The sequence below is a fragment of the Arachis hypogaea genome, chromosome 6 (genome assembly GCF_003086295.3).
Source record: "Arachis hypogaea cultivar Tifrunner chromosome 6, arahy.Tifrunner.gnm2.J5K5, whole genome shotgun sequence".
NCBI classification, from domain to species: domain Eukaryota; kingdom Viridiplantae; phylum Streptophyta; class Magnoliopsida; order Fabales; family Fabaceae; genus Arachis; species Arachis hypogaea.
Genome location: NC_092041.1, coordinates 112,702,903 through 112,724,194, shown reverse-complemented (window position 1 = coordinate 112,724,194; position 21,292 = coordinate 112,702,903). Strand labels below are relative to the sequence as shown.

Sequence of the window (21,292 nt, the reverse complement as noted above, 5' to 3'; positions counted from 1 at the left end):
GATTGCCCCATACCCACTTTCTCTTTCTTGATTGAAAGCTAAGTTTTCTCTCTTTCTCTTTCCATCAGATAAGAGATAAAGTTGCATGTGAGAGGACAAGGACAATACCCTGATGAAAGTGTTCCTTCAAGACCCAGCAAAATCCATGCCCTATTGTTTGTTCCTGAATGCACACAACATACTTGTTACAATGCCAATACCAATACGATAATGATTGCTATTGATTTTATTTGGTGGGGTGTGTGTGATGCAATGTGGTTTGATATGTGGCACTTATAGGGGTGGTCCTACAAGTTAGGGGTGAGAAGATACCCTTTTGGATCTTGTAGGCAACAATGGCAATGTTCCGCAAGTTCTTCTATAAGAAGCCCCCAGATGGGCTTCTAGAAATCAGTGAGAGGGTTTATGGTAAGTTCTCTCTGCTTTGGCTCATTGGCTCTTGTGGAAGTGAAACAATATACTGTTGAGTTTCATCTTTGTGCTATTTTTGGCTGGGGGAATATTGTGGTATGTATAGTTTATTTTGTTGATTTTGGAGTCAACAGTAGGAATTGCATGAATTTCTTACATTTTTATTATACAAATATGCGATCATTGAAGTGATTCCAGCTGTTCAATGATATTGTTTATCCTGTATTGAATGGTAGTTGATATGAAACGCTGATATTTCCCACCTATGTGGACAGGTATAAATTTTCTTTGTGCAATCAGTATTCTTAATTTACAATATATTGTCCTTTGATTATTTTTAGTGAATGGTGAATGTGGTAAGGAGATGCATTTTGATATGTCTCTCAGAATGTGGGCATTTTTTTTTAATTAGTCGATCATAAGGAAGAATTTTACTACACAGCTATAAGAGATGTGTTGTTTGTCATATACTTTTGGGCAGTAGAAAAACCAACAATAAATAAGTTCAACATTGCAGATACGTGAATATGCTTGATAAGTAGACAACTAAGGTAAACTTAGGAAATAATGCATCAGAATGAGAATGAGAATGAGAATGGGAGTAGCACCTATTTTAGAAAAAAAAGTGGCAGAATTTTGTCTTAGGTGGTTTGGTTATGAACTATTGAAACCCCAATAAGAAGAGCATATCTGATTGAGGATATCTTGATAGCTGGAGGTAGAAAGCAACCTAGAAAGCTATAGCCAAAATCATTTTGAGAAAGATAGATTTTACTTTTCTATTGTACAATGGTACAGTATAGCATCCTTTGATCCATAATAGTTGCCAACCCCACCTAATGGGACATGACTTGGTTGTTGTTGTAGTTGTAATGTGTCATTTATTCATTTCATTATCTTAAAAGGATCTATATATCACATATATCTCTTTGTGATTATTTATTTTATTCTTTTGCTGTGTATGCAGTCTTTGATTATTGCTTTACGACTGATCTTATGGATGAAGATGAACATAAAATGCATATAAGGGGGACAATTGAGCAACTTTGTGATCACTTCCCTGAAGCTTCATATATGGTGTTCAACATGCGGGAGGGAGAAAATCAAAGCCAGATTTCTTACATTTTGAACGATTATGATATGACTGTGATGGACTATCCTCGACAGTATGAAGGTTGCCCAATACTCACCATGGAGATGATCCACCATTTCCTGAGATCATGTGAAAACTGGCTTCAGCTTGGGCTACAAAATATTGTCTTAATGCATTGTGAACGAGGTGGATGGCCCGTTTTAGCATTTATGCTAGCCGCTTTCTTGATTTATAGAAAGCAATTTACAGGAGAGCTGAAAACATTAGAAATGATATACAAGCAAGCTCCGAGGGAACTTTTGCAATTGATGTCACCATTGAATCCATTGCCTTCACAACTGAGGTATCTTCAATATATATCAAGAAGAAATGTTGGTTCAGAATGGCCTCCTCTAGATAGAGCAGTTACATTGGACTGTGTAATTATAAGAATCATTCCTAATATGGATGGAGAGGGTGGTTGCCGTCCTATATTTCGGATATATGGACAGGACCCTTTTATGGCAGCTGATCGGACTCCCAAAGTTCTTTTTTCGACTCCAAAAAGGAGCAAATTTGTTCGGCATTACAAGCAGGTGACACCTGCCTCTATTCAATTTTTTTCCCACAATTGATGCTGATTTATGAATTATGATTCAAGACAATTAAACTGTCTCCCTTTGTATTGTTCTTGCATTTTGTATTGAGATGTTTATTCCAGAATCTGTATAATATTCTAAACCATATGTGATGCTGTGGGCTTCTTATATTGAAATAGTTTATACTTGCATACAAACAGGGTGACAATATATAAATACATAGGCCTAATCTCCCTTATCATTTCCTTTTTTATTTTCCTACAACTAGGCAGTTTTCCAACCCCAAAATTATGAACTCAAGTTAAATTAAACTATATTCATTCCTTTTATTATTTATAATAATGTTTTATATTCCCCATGACGGTTACATCTGGTATCTTTGTTTGGATCTGAGGAAATGGACTATCTTTAATATGAACAGAATGTTAGAAAACATGTAGTGCTTTAAAGGGGGATACCTAAGAGTGTGCTAATTGTTTTGCATTGATACGCACTTATGCTGTTTCACCATTCGATTTAAAGACAAAAAACTCTCAGAATTTTAACAAATATTTGCTTTTATTGATTGGGTCTCATTCTTATGATTTGCTTATATAAAACTGGTTGGAGTCAACATAAAATTCTATCAGTTAAAAATTTGTTTCTTCTTCTCTTTATACACAATAGGATATGATCCATTGGCACTGTTGAACTCAGATTAAAATAGCAGCATATTTTTCCCTCATGTTCTTTATTTGATCATGTTTAGGTAGAGTTCTTAAACAAAGATCTATTATGTTTTATTTTACTCTTATTCTACATTATTTTGTTTATTTTTTGTTTGGTATTTGTTGCAGGCTGATACAGAACTGGTTAAGATTGACATACATTGTCATGTTCAAGGGGATGTCGTTCTTGAGTGTATTACTCTAGAAAATGATTTGGATCGTGAAAAAATGATGTTTCGTGTGATGTTTTAATACAGGATTCATAAGGTCAAATATTTTGATGCTTAACCGTGATGACCTTGACATATTATGGGATACTAAAGATGACTTCCCAAAAGATTTTAGAGTAGAGGTAGTTATATCTTTCTTTGCTTCTATTTTATTAAGTAACAATTAATGACAAAATTAACTTAAAATCTTTACTGAGCATGTTGTATATTGCTTTGCAGATTCTTTTCTCGGATATGGAAACAAAATCTTCTGTTATTTCAATTGATCTGCCTTATCTTGAGGAGAAGGATGGCCTACCGATTGAAGCATTTGCTAAGGCTAAAAAAATTTTCAGCCATGTTGACTGGCTCGACACAAATATTGAGGTAGCAGCTGTGCTACAACAAATCACAGGATCAAATATCTTTTTGGAAAAATTGGATGGTGCAGCTTCTCCCAAAATGAGCCATTTGCGAAAGGATTCATCGCCTAGAGGATTTAAATTTGATTCTAAGATACAAGTCGATGTGAAGAGTCCTGACTCCACATTTGAGGGGAAACTTGCTATGTCCTCACTCAAATCTGGAGATGCTTCTGTAGAAAAGAAGGTAGAAGCATTTGAATCAATGGCGTCGCAAGAACATAACATCAAGACTCCTACTCATATGGGTCAGGGGTACCAACCTGTTCCCACAATTGGAGTCTCAGCACATTCAGATTCTACTTGGAAGGAAATGAAGTCAGTAAAATCAAAGGAATCAATGGAAAATAACGCCGAGTTTCCTACATCTATGATTCAAGGGAAACAATCAACTCCCTTAACCGGACCATCTACGGTTGCAAAATCCAATGCAAAGTTGGAAAATGACACCATGCATCCTATATCTTTGGCTCAAAGCATACAATCTATTCCCACGCCAACTGATGCAAATTCAGCACTGTTGGAATCAAGCAAAAAGGATACTGAATCATTAAAGTCACCGGCATTGTTGGAAAATGATAGAAGATCTAAACTTGAACCACAGAAGATGCCAGAAAGTGATTTGAAGAGACCCACTTCGGCAGTTCAGGGGACAATTCCTACTTCATCAATTGAATCATCCATCAATGCTCCTATGCAAAAGAAGATAGATTCACTGGCAGAACCACACACTGTTCTGGCAAGTGACATTAAGACTCACACTTCAGTGGGTCCGAGGACACATCTCACTCCCTCAAGAGATTCCAGTTCTGCTATTGCACAGGTTGAATCATTAGAAACAAACGCATTATCGGAAAACGATACCAAGGATCCTCTATGTATAGCTCAGGAGAAACAGTCTACTCATGTAACCAAATCCGTGGTTGCAAACTCAAACAAGGAGGAGGTTAGGGAATTGGAAGCAAAGGTGTTGTCAGATATTGATTCCAAGAGTCTCACATCCATAGTTCAGAGGAAACAAGATAGTCCTTTACCTGAACCACGCATTGGCAGTAAGTTTTCTGCTTCAATTGCTCAGGGGAAACAGTCTATTCCCTCAATTGAACCGTGTATGGATGCTAATTCAATGGAAAAGAAGATTGAACCACTAGAGTCAATGATGAAGAATACTGAATCATTAGAATCGAAGGCATTGCTTAAAAATGAGGCCAAGATATTGACATCGGCTCAGGAGAAACAGTCTATTCCATTGATTGAACCATCTATCAATGCTAATTCTATGGAAAAGATTAAACCATTAGAGTCCATGGTAAAGGATACGGAATCATCAGTGTCGACGGCGTCACTCAAAAGTGAGACCAAGAGCTCGACATCTATGGCTCAGGAGAAACAATCTATTCCGTTGATTGAACCATCTACTGATGCTAAGTCAATGGAAAAGAAGAAGGATACTAAATCATTAGAATCAAAGTCATCAATTAAAAGTGATGTAAAGAGTTCGACATCTATGGCTCAGGAGGAACAGTCTATTCCCTTGATTGAACCATCCCAGGATGTAAATTCAATCAAGGCCCAAGAGTCAATGACGTTATCAGAAACCGTTACTAAGAGTCTCCCATTTACAGATCAGAGGAAACAACATAGTCCCTCACTTGAGCCACCTGTCGATGCAACCTCAAGTAAAAAAATGACTGAATCTAATGAATTGCAGGTTCCTTTACAGTTTCCTAAAATCATATCTCCACAGGTGCATCAAGCAATTCGACCAGCTCCAGCACCAGGTTCACCTTCAGCTATCACAAGATTTCCGAGTTCATCATCAGCTCTTGGAATAATGTCTGTGTTGCAGGATGATGCACCAAAGGATATGAAAGAAGAAGTCACACATGCAGTGAAATCTCCTCTGTCCGGTAGTATGTCTCCCCCGGACTCAAAGGTGTCGAAATCGGCAGAGCATAGTCCTGAACATATTTTGCATACATCACCAGTAAAACCTTCGGTGGATGCTGTTGCGACCATAGAGAAGACTTTTGGGCTCAATGCTCCTGTGGTTTCTCCTTCCCGTTCTCCATCTACACCTTCATCACCGCCTCAAAGTGAGCCTTTTGCAAAATCAATACAAACTACTGATATCCATAACCTCCATCCTTCCCCTCCCCCTCCTCCTCCTCATGCAACCCCTTCCCTTCCCAAAACATCATCTTCCATTGTCAAAGATTCATTTAAAAGTCCGTCTCCTCTGCCTCCTCCTCCTCCTCCTCCTCCACCTCCATCTTTAATTAGACAGTCCTCATTATCTTCAGCTGATGGCCCCTTGAGTATGAACAAGGCTGCTGCTATGCCTATTCGACCTCCCCCACCTCCGCTGTCAACTGGACAGACATCATCATCTTCAATACCTCCTCCTCCTCCTCCTATGTCTGGACTTCCTCCTTCTGCAATGTCTCATCCCCCTGCCCCACCTCCTCCTCCTGTTCCTTCGGTCACCACACCTAGTCCTCCTACATCACTGGCTCCACCTCCACCTCCTCCCTCAGCTTCTGCATCTGCAAATGTTCCACCTGTACCCCCACCTCCACTTCCAAATGGATTGACAAGATCTGGCTCTTTGTCATCACAAGCTAATGCTAATGTGGCTCCAATTCCTGGACCGCCTCCAGTTCCCGGACCGCCTGGGGTTCCTGGACCGCCTGCAGCCCCTGGGCCGCCTGGGAAAGGACGTGGCCTGTTGCGAGCAAATTCCAAAGGTATCTGTACTAAAAAGAGCAATCTGAAACCTTACCATTGGTTAAAGTTAACAAGGGTCATGCAAGGAAGTTTATGGGCTGAGACACAAAAACTTGATGAAGCTTCAAGGTATGACCCGTGTGTTAAGCCTTCTCTTTGGTGTTATAAGAGAGTGACTCAGATCATGTGATTTTCTCATTATTATTTATTTATCATTTTTCTTTTAAAATCTTTTTGGTGCTAGGACTCCAGAGTTTGACATGTCAGAACTGGAGTCTCTTTTCTCTGCAACTGCTCCAAATTCTGATGCAAATGAAGGAAAATCAACTCTCCGTTCTGGACAGAAAGTGGATAAAGTCCAACTGGTATGTTTTTTGCTTTTGGCAGTACTGTTCTGGCTAGTTATTTAGGTTTGGTTTGGTAAAGCTTTGATTTTTCAAAAGTAGCTTAAAGTTTGGTTTTCAAATAGAGCTTCCCAAAAGTTGCAACAGCTATGTTTGGTAAATCAAAATAAAAATGACAATAAACATAAACTACAAAAATTATGTTTGGTAAAATTACTTTTAACATTTAAATTGACTTTAATAGACATAAATATAATAAGAAATAAGAATAAATATAGATATTTATTAATATATAAAGTTATATTAGACTCTTTAATTTTAGAAGTACGAGCTAACTTTGAAACATATCTACATATGTGCTTTAAAAAACATCCTTAGCTTTTCAAAACTAAAAGCACATGCACGACCTTTTTATTTACCGAATACAAAGTGTGCATAAGTACCTCTTCAAAAAACTTTATTCTCATTTCTCTTGTTTCAATAGGTCCAGAAATAATTATCTATCCATTCTGATGTTCATTAAATAAACTCATAAAAGTTACGACTTTAATTTTAATTATGAAAATTAATTTATTAAAAGTTTGTCACTTCTAAGTAACTTGTCTACTGCTTTTCCACTTTAATTATTTTGACCACCAAACAATTATTTTAATTTTTCTTATAACTAAAGATATATATTGTATTCCGCCTATGGAGTTTTCATTTATCTCTTGAATCTTGTGTCATGCCTTTCATTAAGGCCTGAGTTCTTCAGTTAAATTATTGTCAATCTTTTGTTTTATAGAATTTGAGATCTTAATAAAGGATCCATGCTATCATGCAGATTGAACTCAGGCGTGCATATAACTGTGAGATCATGCTTTCAAAAGTCAAAATACCTTTGGCTGATCTAATGGTGAGATATTCCTTGCGTAATCTTTTTTGCATGAAGATGCTATGAGCATTTTACATTTAATGATAGATCCTAGGGAAAGTTCATTCTGACACTTTTTCAAATTCCTAAGTAGTAAATGCTTATCAACTTATGGAAATTCATTATGGTGGCAACACTTAAAAAGTACTGCTAAAATTAAAGTAATACTTTTTTAATATTTGAAAACAATTTTTAATTTGATAATAACAAGTAAAAAGTGTTGCAAGAATGTAAAAAAAATATGATCTTAATTTTAGCAACACTTTTTTAAGAAAGTTGTATAGTCACCGTAATAATAGCCATCATAGACTCAACTATAAAAACAAATGATCTGAATATATATTTGTCTTAGAATTAACCTAAGCCTAGTTGTCCACTTATGAATATATCTCTTTTGGTACCACATTGGTATGGTCATGAACATTTGAGTTTAAATTGAAATCATAAGTTTTATAAAGTTGTCTTTTCACATTATTTACACCAATGTCTCAGAGCTCTGTGCTAGCATTGGATGAATCAGCATTAGATATTGATCAGGTTGAAAACCTCATCAAGTTCTGCCCAACCAAGGAAGAGATGGAGCTGCTCAAGGTATCAAACACTTTGTTCTCTTCTTCGACTCGAACTTCATATCATAGGCTAAGAAAACATTGGTTTGCAACAATCTTGGTTTAACTGAGCTGTAGCCATACTTTATATGCAGAACTATACTGGAGATAAGGAGCACTTAGGAAGGTGTGAACAGGTAAGTGGATTTTACTTATTTCTAACTACTCTTTTCTTTTACTTATCTTTAACTAGGGAATTTCTTATGGTAAGATTATTAGCACTGATGGTATAATAAAAAAAATTAAAAAGTAGTGCTGTGAATTATGTAAACTAGACCCATTAAATTAATTTGAGATTTTATTTGCATTAGAGATGAAGCTTTCTTATATAGTAAACTTGAGCCTAGTCTCTTGATAATACTTTCCACATTTCTTTAGTATAGTTTTTTTTTTTTTTTGTTTTTTCCCCTTTCAATTTTTCCTGATTTGCTCTAATTTGCTTTTGAATCTTATGATAGTTCTTCTTGGAATTAATGAAAGTACCTAGAGTGGAAAACAAGCTAAGAGTTTTCTCTTTTAAGATTCAATTCAACTCTCAGGTTAGAAGAAAATCATGCAATCTTTTTTTTTTTTCCAGAATATATATATATTATAAATTATTCTGTTTTATAATTCTTGGCATCTGTATCATATTCTTGTAGGTTTCAGAACTCAAGAGAGACTTGAATATTGTGAACAGTGCATCTGAAGAGGTTACTCATGTATACTTGTCTCTTAAAATGATATGTTTACCCGTGCAAGGTTAAAAAAAGCACACATTTGGCAAAAATACTAAATTGAAATAATTTTAACAGAATGGTCTAGTATATGATTTCAATTTGAATATACTATTAATGCAATAAAATTTACAGACATTTATATATGATATTATTTGCATAATTTTTGCAACAGTATAAAACTCGAATACTTTTACTAATTCATTTACACACAATTAAACCTTTTTATAAAATATTTTTCGTTGATAGTATCTCAGCATTAGATTTACAATATACTATTATTTATGAAATTCGAGTTATGAATATTTTGTCATAGAATTGTGTACATATGATTCCACTAACATGATGACACGCTCTCTTATAAATACAGATAGATAGATAAATAGATAGTCTAATTCCATAGCCACCACTATTCAGCTTCTGTTGTTGTGTGTCTCAGATCAGGAGTTCAGTCAAGTTGAAAAGAATCATGCAGACCATTCTTTCTCTTGGCAATGCTTTGAACCACGGAACTGCAAGAGGTGAGCTAAAGTTTTGGCCTTCACCAGCCTAAATTGTGTCAAAGGGAATATAACCAAGAAAAAAATTAAAAACTAGCTTGTTTGGTTTGTGAAAATGTTTTTTGTTTCCATTCTCAATGGTTTCTGTAAAAGAAAAAAAGACTGAAAACTTCACAGAATTCTAAAAATAGAAAATATCGAAAATAAAAATGGTATATGTTTTTGAAAGCCAAACAAGCAAACTTGGACTTTTTGGCTATTTCCTTAGTTTTGTTCATCCATTATTAAAATTTTAAAGGAGAACAGTGCCATCACAGTGTTGATTGCTTTCTTACTTGTTAATTTATAAGATTAATGCAGGTTCTGCACTTGGATTTCGATTGGATAGTCTCCTTAAACTCACTGATACACGTGCCAGGAACAACAAGATGACTCTTATGCATTATCTTTGTAAGGTACGTTTATTCACCTTGAATTTCTTACAGGAACCTGTTGTTCCTTGCAAATCTTATGTCTCGTGTACAACCATAGGTAAGATTTTCTTGTCCTTTTGTAAAACACATTCATTGGTGTTTTATTCCACATTAATTGGTTGGTGGAATGCATCAACAAAGTTGAAGGTCATTAACTATTTGAGAATCATTGAAGCTGGCTACTTAACTCTTTTTCCCTCACATTCTCATCCATAAAGTAAAGAACTAAGCATGAACCTGAGGAAAAAGATATCTATTAGTAGTATAGTTTAGCATAATGGTGATGTTTATTGAGTTATTGAAATTTCATGTTGCTTTGCGTACTAACCTTCAGAACTGATTTGATGCTCAAGAAAATGAACACTATTTCATTGGTGTTCTATGATATTCGACAGCAAATTTGTTCTTCCAGTATACAACACTCTTGCTTGCGGCTCTTGTTGGACCATGCAAATATATTATATTAGTGAATTGTTATGTCTTAATGAATAATAGAGATAATAATTATTTTGATGGTTGAGAAATTGTAGGTGATTTCTAAAAAGCTTCCAGAGCTTTTAGAATTCCCCCAAGACCTAGTGAATTTGGAGGCTTCAACGAAGGTACCATTCTTCGTTTATTGTACCGTCATAATCATCATAAGAAGTGGTTTCATTTTACTCTTTTGAAAATTGGTATAGGCTGTTTATTAACCAAGTATACCATACAGATACAATTGAAATATTTGGCAGAGGAAATGCAAGCTATTAGTAAAGGACTGGAGAAAGTAGTTCAGGAATTGACAGCATCAGAGAATGATGGGCCGGTGTCAGTAAACTTCTGCCAGGTATATATGCATATATATGCACACAGGCATGCAGGCACTCACACTCGCACACACACCATTATATGGGATCATGAGTGATGATACCCTTGTAAGGGGATCTGAAACTGGTCTTAAACACAGATCTGTTTTTGCATACATTCTAATTATGATAAAATATTTAGCTTATTTTATTGTTTGTTCCATTTGGTTATGTTCAGATACTAAAGGAATTTCTTTCTAATGGTGAAGCTGAAGTGAGGGCTTTGGCTCAACTTTATGCTAATGTGGTATGGATCTAGTTCTACTCTCTTAAGTTTAGTTTAAACTGTGAACTCTAAGTTTGATGATTTAGGAATGTGTTTGAAACGTTGAATCTGGATGTACCAGGGTAGAAATGCAGATGCATTGGCTCTGTACTTCGGAGAAGATCCAGCACGTGTCCCATTTGAACAAGGTAACCAGTTACCATCATTCAGTCTATGTTATCATTTTTTGTTCCTCTTCATCTCGGGGACTCCATCATAACTTAGTTATGGAAATGGTTTGATACTAGGAAGAACTCAGTGCAACTATGATGGAGTACTTATTACTAATGGTTTAATTTTTTGTATTTTGCTGTAGTTGTATCTACTCTTCTCAACTTTGTGAGGATGTTTGTCAAAGCGCATGAAGAAAACTGTAAGCAGATGGAATCCGATAAGAAGAAAGCGGAGAAGGAAGCAGAAAACGAGAAGGTGAAGATAACTCATAAGGAGTCAGAAAATGTGATGCAGCCGGCCATCAAAAGTGCGGATATCAATTGAACAGATGCATTTTTTTTAAGGCCTCAGAGCTTCTAAATAGCCATTACACAGCCTTAGAGCTTCAATTTGGTTGGGTGGATGGATGAAGTATACACTTCCATAAGTTATGATATGATACTTGAATTATATAATGCAAGAATTGTGAAGCTTGCAGAAAAAAGTCTCAAGCTTAGGATAATTTTAAGCAGTAAGTTCTCCACAAACCTCCTCTATGTTGAGATTTTTATGCAAAATAGTCTTTTTATCTTTTATCATGTAAACTTAATTTCATTCTCAATTCTTGCAGAAAATCAGATTTGTGGTGCTCAGCATGAGGAACTATTTTGGTGTAAAAGGTATTTTGATTTAGTTTTACCATGTTAGTCTTGAATTTTCTGTCTACTGAGCAGTAGCCATGTAAATGTGATGCAGTTAATATATATATTTTTCCCCTCAGATAAGATAGGGTAGTATTTGAGTTGTTATTTTAATATTAGAGCACTTAGAGGCAGCTATACTGAGAGTTTCCAACTTTATTTAATTATGTGCACTGATGAAGATAAATGCTATGTAAATATTAAGGTATTGGTTAGAATGAAAGTTATTCATTGTACTTATCCATTTTTCTTGAAGTTTTGATTTAACATTTGATTTATTTTATTACACTCTTTGTATTCAATTTCTGTCACATAATTGAACAAAATCACTAAGTAGAGAAGTTAACACCAATCACATAATTTTTGCATGAGCTAAAACTAATTAAACTTACATTGTTTTAAATACAGCAATTTACCAAACTAAACTAATAATTCATCCTAATTTGACAAACTATGCTACTATTGAAGTCCTTAAAAAATCTCTATACAATTGCATTAATTGATCTCAGTTTTCATCACCCTGCTGGAACCCCAAATTGAGGTTTAGGTCTTGTTCCTTACTCTGACCAGTGATGGTGCGTGCAACTGCTTCAGCCAATGCTGCAGTGAACTCAGGATCTTTGATTAAGGAATTTGCATATTCTTCAATTTTGGTGTTACTTTTTTGCATAGTAACATCATCACAACATAGTCTTATTGAATCTGTTTGATGAGACCATTTTTTATAATTTTCTAAGATTGGAAGAGGTAAATCATTATTATTTTTACTATTATTATTGTTATTTTTATTAACCACTGAGCCTTTGGGAGTGGATGAAGAAGGCATTGAAGAATCTTGAATTGCAGCATGGTTGTGCTCTCCATCATAAGTTGCAACTAATATAGACTTGTCATGTATGCATTTTTGCACCTACCATATAAATGAGTAATAATAAGTGCAACAAGGTTAGAGTCTATGAGACCAAAAATTTGTATCTAAATCACTCATCAACACAATAATTTCATTTGGTGAAAAAAATTTAATAATTTCCACACAAGCTTAATTTCTTGAATTTAATTGAGGGGAAAAAATCCATATTAATTACACTTCATAATTGTTTGCAGAAGCTAAATCTTCATTCTTGTTTGATTATACTTCTCTAATTTGAGTAACCATATGCCAATTTTAGTGGGAATTGTTTAACAATCAATTAGACAACCAAACATTATTTCAACAAAAGAAAAAAGTTGACTTAGTAGAGTTGGCTACATAGATCGATGGTATAATAATCTTACTAGAGTATAAAAAACAAGTTTATATTATAATAAGTATTGAATAAAATTTAGCAAGTAAGATATTGAATGTATTATATTATAAGAAGAATTTCAAGTGTATCAGCTATACTGGTATTCTAATAATTTTAGTCCTTGATCTTAATTATAAAAAATATATATAATATATATTAACTAAAATCGGTTAAGATTATCATAACATTGGTATTTCGAGTACATTTAAAAACTTTTCTATATTATATACCTTCTTCTTGGCTGGGCAACTAGGGGCCATGGAACACCTGAAGTAGGCTCTTGGTGAAACATTGTCTTTGGTAACCTTCTGTCCATACTTCCTCCATTGGTATCCATCTCTTATCATCTAATATCACCAAAGGGAATTCCAAATTTATTAATAAACCTTGTGAAACTTTAGGGTAAAAACTTGAGTTTTAATGAATAATTTGATATAACAATGCTCTGCACCCACCAAATAACGGTTACTTTAATGATTAGTATATCAAAAAAATAATGTATCTAAATATAAAATATGTCTAAATATATCAATTTTTGTAAGTGTCAGCAAGGTAGGTTTCTTTGTAGAATTGTAGGATATAGTAAATGAACTAATATGAATTTAATTTTGATGTATTTTTAGAGTAAAACAATTTTATACGTGTATCCAATCACATAATATTACATCATCAAAAGTATGAATGTGATTGTTGTACATTGTGTAAAACATTTTACATCAAAATTAAACTTAACAACAACAACAATAACAACAACAATAACAACCGGGGCATGTATACTAAATTACTAACCAAAGTATCATCCTTGGGGTTGATTCTGACAAAGATTTGCAATGGCCTTTTAGCTGTCGGAAACTCTAGTAGTCTTGGTCTCTTGCAATTTGTTGAGTCAACAATAGGCATTGAATTATTGAAGCCTATTATTTGCTCCGATTCCTTGTTTATATCTTGAATTTGGGATTGAAGGCTTTTGAATTTGTTGCTTAGAACCTCAAACATCAATCTTAGAGCACTATTCTCCTCTTTCACACGTTGCAATTCCACTTGAAGAGCTTCCACCTAAATGAAATTAAATGAATTGAACATGGTTAATTAATTGCGTATATTTTCATATTTCTTAATGATATTCATATATAGGAGTTTCATGTTTTAATGTTTATTATTAATATTATTTGCTTCTGCATAATTAATTAACCCAGAAAAGCAAAACAAGAACAATAATCTTAACAGAAACTGTATATGTTGTTTAAAGTACATTGGGAATAGTGGACTATATAATCTCAACAAACTTTTGCTTATAATCCGTTACATTATCCAAGGATTTTGATGATACATGATATACGTAATGGTATCGTTTGATTCATATAGCCGATTCTATATAGTGGGATAAAATTTTATTGTTATTATTGTAAGAAAAAAGAAAAAGAAGATGAATAAGAAGCAAAACCAAATTAAGGAACCCAGATGTTTTACCTTTTCATCCATTATTGTGATATAGTAGGTTGAAGTTGAAGTTGAACAGCCTTCAATTACTCACAACTCAGTGATGAATTGATCTATCTATATATGAATCATATAATAAGAACATATATTCTAATAGTAATTGTGTATGTTCCACAAAAAAGGTGATATAATAATAATAAATATATAAAGAATTGGGTACGTAGTTGAAGAGTAAGATGATAGAAATTCAATTCCTTTATATACGTGGCTACTCTTCAATAGTGTCTATAATAATTGTTCTGGACCAAATACAATGAAAGCTAATGGCAAAGTATGTAGAATCTTCTCTCTTAATTCTAACAAGTAGTAAAATTGTTCAATTCAACTCCATGTGTTAGAAAAAAATTCTAAGAGAGTTGGAATATATATAAACAATAGTATATAAGAAAGAATAAATTCTTTGAACAGTTGAAAGATGGGGACAATATTTTCCACAAATATTAGAGCGTATGCACCATGATGTCACCACCAATTACATAAGCATTGGGTTTTAGATGAGACACAAAGTTTTGTTTTTTCTTTGGTGAAAATGTCACCACCAACCAACGTGTTCTTTGGATCATAAAAAGCCAAGGTTTAAAATTTGTTAAAATCGAAGAAAGTGTTAAAGTGATAAAATAATAAAATTAATTATTTTTAAATTAAAATAATTATTTTAATTATTTTAATTTAAAAATAATTAATTTTATTATTTTATTAATTTTTTATTTTAAAGTATTTAAATTCAGATGTAATGGACTTTACCATTAAAGTCTTTGATTATTTATTAGTTTATTTTTAATTTTGATTTCCCATAGAATAGAGACAAGAAAACAAGAAAGTAAGATGCCATACACATCTAAGAAAGTGGGTCCCACCAGAAAATAGCGACCCCGCGTGGCGCGTGGGATGGAGGCGGCGAATGGCTGGATGGGATGCATAGGAATTTTTCTTCCTAAAAATTGTTAGAATTTTTTTTACACGTGGTTTTAACGGAAAAACAAAGGAAGCTAATTATTTTTTTTATAATAATATGCTATATAACTAGAAAATATTATCATTTTTACTTAATATTTAAATAATAATAATTTATATTTATATTTATAAAAATTTTATACATAAAAATATATAATTTATATACATAAATTTATACAGATTATATTTATATATTTTAAAGTTTATATATATAAATTAATAAAATTTATTTATTAAAAATAATTTAATATTTATTCCGATCAAATTATTAATCTCCAAAAGTTTTGTTTTTTTAAGTGCTTTAAAAGTTATTTAATATTGTCGTTGACTCAATAAAAATCTTACTAATGAAAGTGGTGAGTTAAGCAAATATTGTGTGTTCTAAATTTCTACGATATTGATATTGTTAAAAAATTTTAAAAAGGTTTAAAATAATAAATTATAAATAGAAAATAAAAAGAAATTGTCACAAATATTTAGAATATTATGGTTTTCTTTTCTATTTTGCATCATCATCATCAAGTTTTCATAGCTATGTATGTAAGAGTAATTAAGACTATGCTTTTTCAATTAAATCGCAGAAGAAATACAATCTGAGAAGATATACATTCTCTATTAGTATTTTTGACAAAATTAAAAGTGATAATAATATTAAGTCACTTATAAATGTTTTGGGACATAAGGCGAAAAAACACTAGCTAGTGTTTATAACAAATATTAAATAGAGTTCTGTTACATTCAAATAATTTTATATTTAAGTTTATTTAAGTCCTTTAGTTTACGTTGCAGGACTTCGTCGTCTTTTTTTTTTCTTTTTCTTCCTCCTTCTCCTTCTTTTTTTTTCTTTTTCTTCATTTTTTTTATTATCGTCATCGTCACCACCACCATACCCATATATATTTTTTGGTAGTACACATGTCTAGTAATTATTTTTTTTCTACTTGAAGTTTAACTAGAAACAATGGATAAATCTTGGATTGCTAAGCCACGAAACTCAAATGAATATATAGTCGGTCTAAAAAACTTCTTGGATTTTGCATTTCAACATGGAGCAATTGAGAATAGTAAGATAATATGTCCGTGTCCAAGTTGTGGGTTTCACAAATGGCATGCTCGAAAAGATGTTAGAGATCATTTACTTTACAAACCATTCCCTAAGAATTATGTTGTATGGAACTTTCATGGCGAGAAAGAAGTAACCGAATTCTCAACAAGTGCACATGTCATGCGCGAGACATTGGCAACTGAACATCCCCTAGATAACATGGTAAATGATGCTTTCGGGATACATATGGATCAGGAGAGCGGTGAGGATTCAGGCACGGAAGATTTTGTAAACGATGAGCCAAGAGAAAATCGTAGAGACTTTGATGAGTTTATCAAGGAAGGCAATCAAAAGCTACAGGAAGGAAGCGACTTCACAAAGCTAGAATTCATAGTCAAATTGTATCATATTAAAGTCTTGTGTGGACTAAGTGACAAGGCCATTACCATGATACTTGAGTTGGTGAAGGATGCTTTTAGTTGTGTGAATTTGCCTACGACTTTTGATCAGGCAAAGAAACTAATTCGAAAACTAAGTCTTGACTATGTTAAGATAGATGCTTGCCCCAATGATTGTATGTTGTTCGAGGATGAAGACCCAAACAACATCCAACAAACATGCAGTCATTGTGGTGCTTCTAGGTGGAATTCTAAGAAGAAGAAGAAGAAAAAGCAAGCTGCCAAGGTTTTGAGATACTTTCCGTTGAAACCAAGGTTGCAAAGATTGTTCATGTGTCGTAAAACTGCAGAGCATATGTTATGGCATGCAACAGGGAAGGGAGAAAATGACAAAATGGTGCATCCAAGGGATGGTGAGGCATGGAAGACTTTTGATTTGACACACAGAGAGTTTGGATTACAACCTAGAAATGTTCGCTTAGGACTTGTTAGTGATGGTTTCAATCCTTATAGATCAATGAGTTCTACTCATAGCATTTGGCCTATATTTCTAATTCCATATAATCTTCCTCCTTGGATGTGTATGAAACATACTTCCTTTATCCTGTCAATGGTTATACCTGGCAAGCATAGTCTCGGAAATAATATAGACATATATCTTAAACCACTTGTCAGAGAGTTAAAAGAATTATGGGATGAGGGTATGGAAATTTATGATGCATCAGAACATAAAATGTTTAAGATTCATGCAGCTCTTATATGGACAGTTAGTGATTTTCCTGGCCTAAGCATGCTCTCCGGATGGAACACATATACTGGTTTGGCTTGCCCAACTTGTAATTTTGATGCAAAACCTTGTTATCTTAATCATAGCAAAAAATGGTGTTATATAGGTCATCGACGTTTTCTTGGTAGACAACATCGATTCAGGTTAAGTAGAGTTCGTTTTGATGGACACACAGAAGAACGTGATCTCCCGGCTAAATTATCAGGATCTGAAATTCTGGCACAAGTAGAAAATCTTGATGTTACATTCGGGAAGAAAGAAAAGTTGAACAAGAAAGGAAAAAGAGGTAGGCAAGCAACTATGCAGTGGAGAAAGAGAAGCATCTTTTTTGAACTTCCATATTGGAAAACCAACTTGTTGCGTCATAACCTTGACTTTATGCACATTGAGAAAAATGTATGCGATAATATTTTGTATACTTTGCTCAATGAGAAATCTAAAGCAAAAGATAATCTCAATGTCCGAAAAGATCTACAAGACATGGGGATAAGGCGTGATCTTTGGCCAGATGATAATGGAAAATATCACCTTGCTTTGTATTCACTAACACGAGATGCTAAAAAGGTCTTTCTTGTAACTTTGAAGAATGTTAGGGTGCCTGATGGTTACTCAAGTAATATATCTCGATGTATTGATGAGGCACAACAAAAAATCATTGGACTTAAAAGTCATGACTGTCATATTTTGATTGAGCAATTGCTTCCACTAGCAATCTGTAATGTGCTACCAAACCAAGTTACCTCAGTTTTGATTGAGTTCTGCTCATTTTTTAGAATTCTTTGTGGTAAGAGTCTAAGTCGTACAGAACTTGATAAGCTCCAAGATCGCATTGTGATTACTCTTTGCCATTTGGAAATGTTATTTCCTCCATCATTCTTCACCGTTATGGTGCATCTAACAGTCCATCTTGTTGAGGAAGCAAAACTTGGGGGGCCAGTCCATTATCGATACATGTATCCCATCGAAAGGTACAATAATGCTTTTCCTTTTTTAAAATAAAAATCATTTGATGAAATTGTAGTACACTAACAATTCATCTATGTAGGGAATTGGGACACTTGAAGTCCTTTGTACGAAATAAAACACATCCAGAAGGTTCTATTGCTGAGGGTTATTTAGCTGAAGAGTCTCTTACTTTTTGTTCTCGGTATATTGATGACATGGAGACTAGATTTAACAGGCCTAGTCGTCTTTGTTATGATCCCCCTTATGAAATGTCTTCAGTCTTGCCCAAGTTAGGTACTCCACATGGAGGTCATTCAAACTTCAATTTAACTAAAATAGAGAAGTTGCAAGCTCATCGTTATGTGGTTTTCAATCGCGAAGATGTGAAACCATATATCAACGCCTTTAGAGACCACATTAGGAGAACTTCAAAAGGAAGAAGACTCTCACCTGCAGAGATAGAAAAGAAAGTTAATAAAGACTTTGTTGATTGGTTTCAAGCATTGGTAAGTGAAAATTCATACTTTATAAAGTATACATTGTAGATTAGTCAACTAAATAATCTTGACTAATACTTTTTGTTTTACTTCGTAGAGTGTGAATCCAGATAATCCATACGAAATGTCAACTGATATAAAGTTTCTTGCACGAGGCCCAATGATGAATGCAAGGAGATTTTCTGTTTATGACATCAATGGGTATAGATTTCGAACTTTGACTAGAGAATTTGGCCTTAAGACACAAAATAGTGGAGTATTCTTAGTCTCTAACACACCCTGCATTGCAAGTATTGCTGATAGAAATATGAGACAAGCAAATTTGCCATATTATGGCAAGTTAGAAGATATAATTGAGCTTAACTACCATGGACAATTTGCTGTTGTTCTTTTTAAATGCAAATGGGCTGACACTACTAGAGACAGAGGTTATAAAAAAGACGATTGGAATTTCAATTACGTCAATTTCGATAGATTAATTCACACGGGTGAGCGTGAAGAACATGAACCTTATATTGAAGCATCTCAAGCACAAATGGTGTATTATGTTGATGATATGGTAAATAAAGGGTAGAGTATTGCTGTGCATGTCAAGCCAAGGGATATATATGACATGGGTCAAGGAAATGAAGATGTAGTGTACGAAAATGAGCGATATCAAGAGCAAGAACTTGAACAATTATTTGACCCCAATAATGAGTACATCCAATTAGCTACCAATTTATTAGATAGCGATGCTATTGAAGATAATGTAGCTACTAACTTGGCAAGAGATATGTTTGAATGAAAATTTGTATAAAATTTTACCAAAGGTAACATTTTAAGCTTTTTATTTATTATGCATGCATTTGTATGTATAGAAAGAAAATAGTGTTTGATTGGTGATTTTTTTCTGTGTGGTTTTGGTAGATTTTCTGTGTGGTTTTCTGTGTGTATAGAAAGGAAATAGTGCCACTGCAGACCATCAGAACTATGTCTGTACATAGATATATGAGGTAACACTATCTCTCTTCTCCTATTCAGTTACCTGATCGATCTCTTTCTTATCGTAGTTTCATTTTAATCTTTTCTCTTGTAAAGATAATCTCTCTTTTTCAATTCTCAGGTCATTTGGGCATAATGTCCAGCTTTTGCCTTAATACCCTTTACAATCACTGAGGTTATCCATGAGTCCAAGCTCCCAATCAAGTTGTGTCACATCCTCACAACAAGCATCACATGCTGTCATGAGCACTACAAAGAAGAGGGTGCATGACGAAATGGTGGAGCAGAACCAGAAGCAAATTACTCATAGAAAATCCATTGATACCTTTGGCTAGAGAACATCTCAATATAGAGGTGTTACAAGGTTGGTGCTTTTGTTGCTGTTAGAAAGACTAGTGTTTGAACAATAATAGGTTCAATAATTTGCATATAGAATTGCTTTCTTATTAATAAATCTTTGTTAAATTATTTAGGCATAGGTGGACTGGTAGATATGAAGCTCATCTATGTTCAAACTGGTCCTTTTGATGTCACTGAACTATTTCTTTCAGGGTATTGTGAGGCTCAAACCCTGCTTGGACTTTCTTTTCGAGGTTGGCCGTTACAAGATTATGGATGGAATATTGTGACCAATTTTAGAGGTAGTAACGTCGGCATTGGAGGAGATGAACTTGTCAGAGGACACTATAATAAAGAGACAAAGAACTGTGTAAGGGCTTGCTATTTATACTGCTTGAAGTCATGTATCAAGTACCTTGAGAAGGAATACAGAGCTCTTTGTAAAGTATAGAATCTTTTGTTTTTTTTCTAAAATTAGCTTTATTGTTTACTTTCATTCAGAGTTTATATGTTTACTTATTCTACTGAATTAAAACTATATGCTGAATTAAAACTATATGCTTGCATGTTTGTATCATTTCATTTGTTCCCTTTCAGACTTTTATTTCTTCTTGAATTTTGTGCATCTCGAATGGATAATTTGATGTTGCAGCTTATAAAAGATACAAGTTGATTCATGAAAGAAGACATTTCCTTTGTATATCTTTTATTTTATTCTTTCTATTCTTAGAATGTTTGTCTGTAGCATGCTGTGTTGCACTTATAAAAAATGATATGGCATTTCTTTATTTATACCCTATACACACATATAAAGCTCAGTCTTTTTTGCGTTATGGATATTTGCATCTCTGCTGAATATGAAGAGTAGCTAATGAAGGTTGTGGCGGAGAAG

At 33.8% G+C, this 21,292-nt stretch overlaps 3 protein-coding genes across 3 annotated transcripts; 2 read left to right on the top strand and 1 right to left on the bottom strand.

Annotated features, from left to right (window-relative positions):
* Positions 1–194: 194 nt before the first annotated feature.
* On the top strand, positions 195–11,915 carry LOC112755787 (formin-like protein 18). The gene is given in 19 exon segments (XM_025804080.3): positions 195–408; positions 1,379–2,079; positions 2,919–3,035; positions 3,037–3,141; positions 3,239–6,276; positions 6,392–6,512; positions 7,315–7,386; positions 7,897–7,995; positions 8,108–8,149; positions 8,471–8,551; positions 8,654–8,704; positions 9,168–9,249; positions 9,589–9,683; positions 10,232–10,303; positions 10,411–10,527; positions 10,725–10,793; positions 10,894–10,960; positions 11,128–11,496; positions 11,596–11,915. Coding segments are annotated over 18 exon segments (5,184 nt in total). The 5' UTR covers positions 195–335; the 3' UTR covers positions 11,310–11,496; positions 11,596–11,915.
* An 80-nt stretch (positions 11,916–11,995) lies between these two features.
* Positions 11,996–14,837, bottom strand: LOC112755788 (probable WRKY transcription factor 40). Its single transcript, XM_025804081.2, has 4 exons — positions 14,422–14,837; positions 13,741–14,007; positions 13,182–13,298; positions 11,996–12,575 (listed from the first exon to the last, which is right to left on the bottom strand). The coding sequence occupies exons 1-4, from the start codon at positions 14,431–14,433 to the stop codon at positions 12,171–12,173; spliced, it is 801 nt and encodes a 266-aa protein (XP_025659866.1). The 5' UTR covers positions 14,434–14,837; the 3' UTR covers positions 11,996–12,170.
* A 1,529-nt stretch (positions 14,838–16,366) lies between these two features.
* LOC112757838 (uncharacterized) lies at positions 16,367–18,386 on the top strand. The gene is made up of 2 exons (XM_072198359.1): positions 16,367–18,199; positions 18,345–18,386. Exons 1-2 carry the CDS (start codon positions 16,367–16,369, stop codon positions 18,384–18,386), a joined length of 1,875 nt encoding a protein of 624 aa, XP_072054460.1.
* The last annotated feature ends 2,906 nt before the right edge of the window (positions 18,387–21,292 follow it).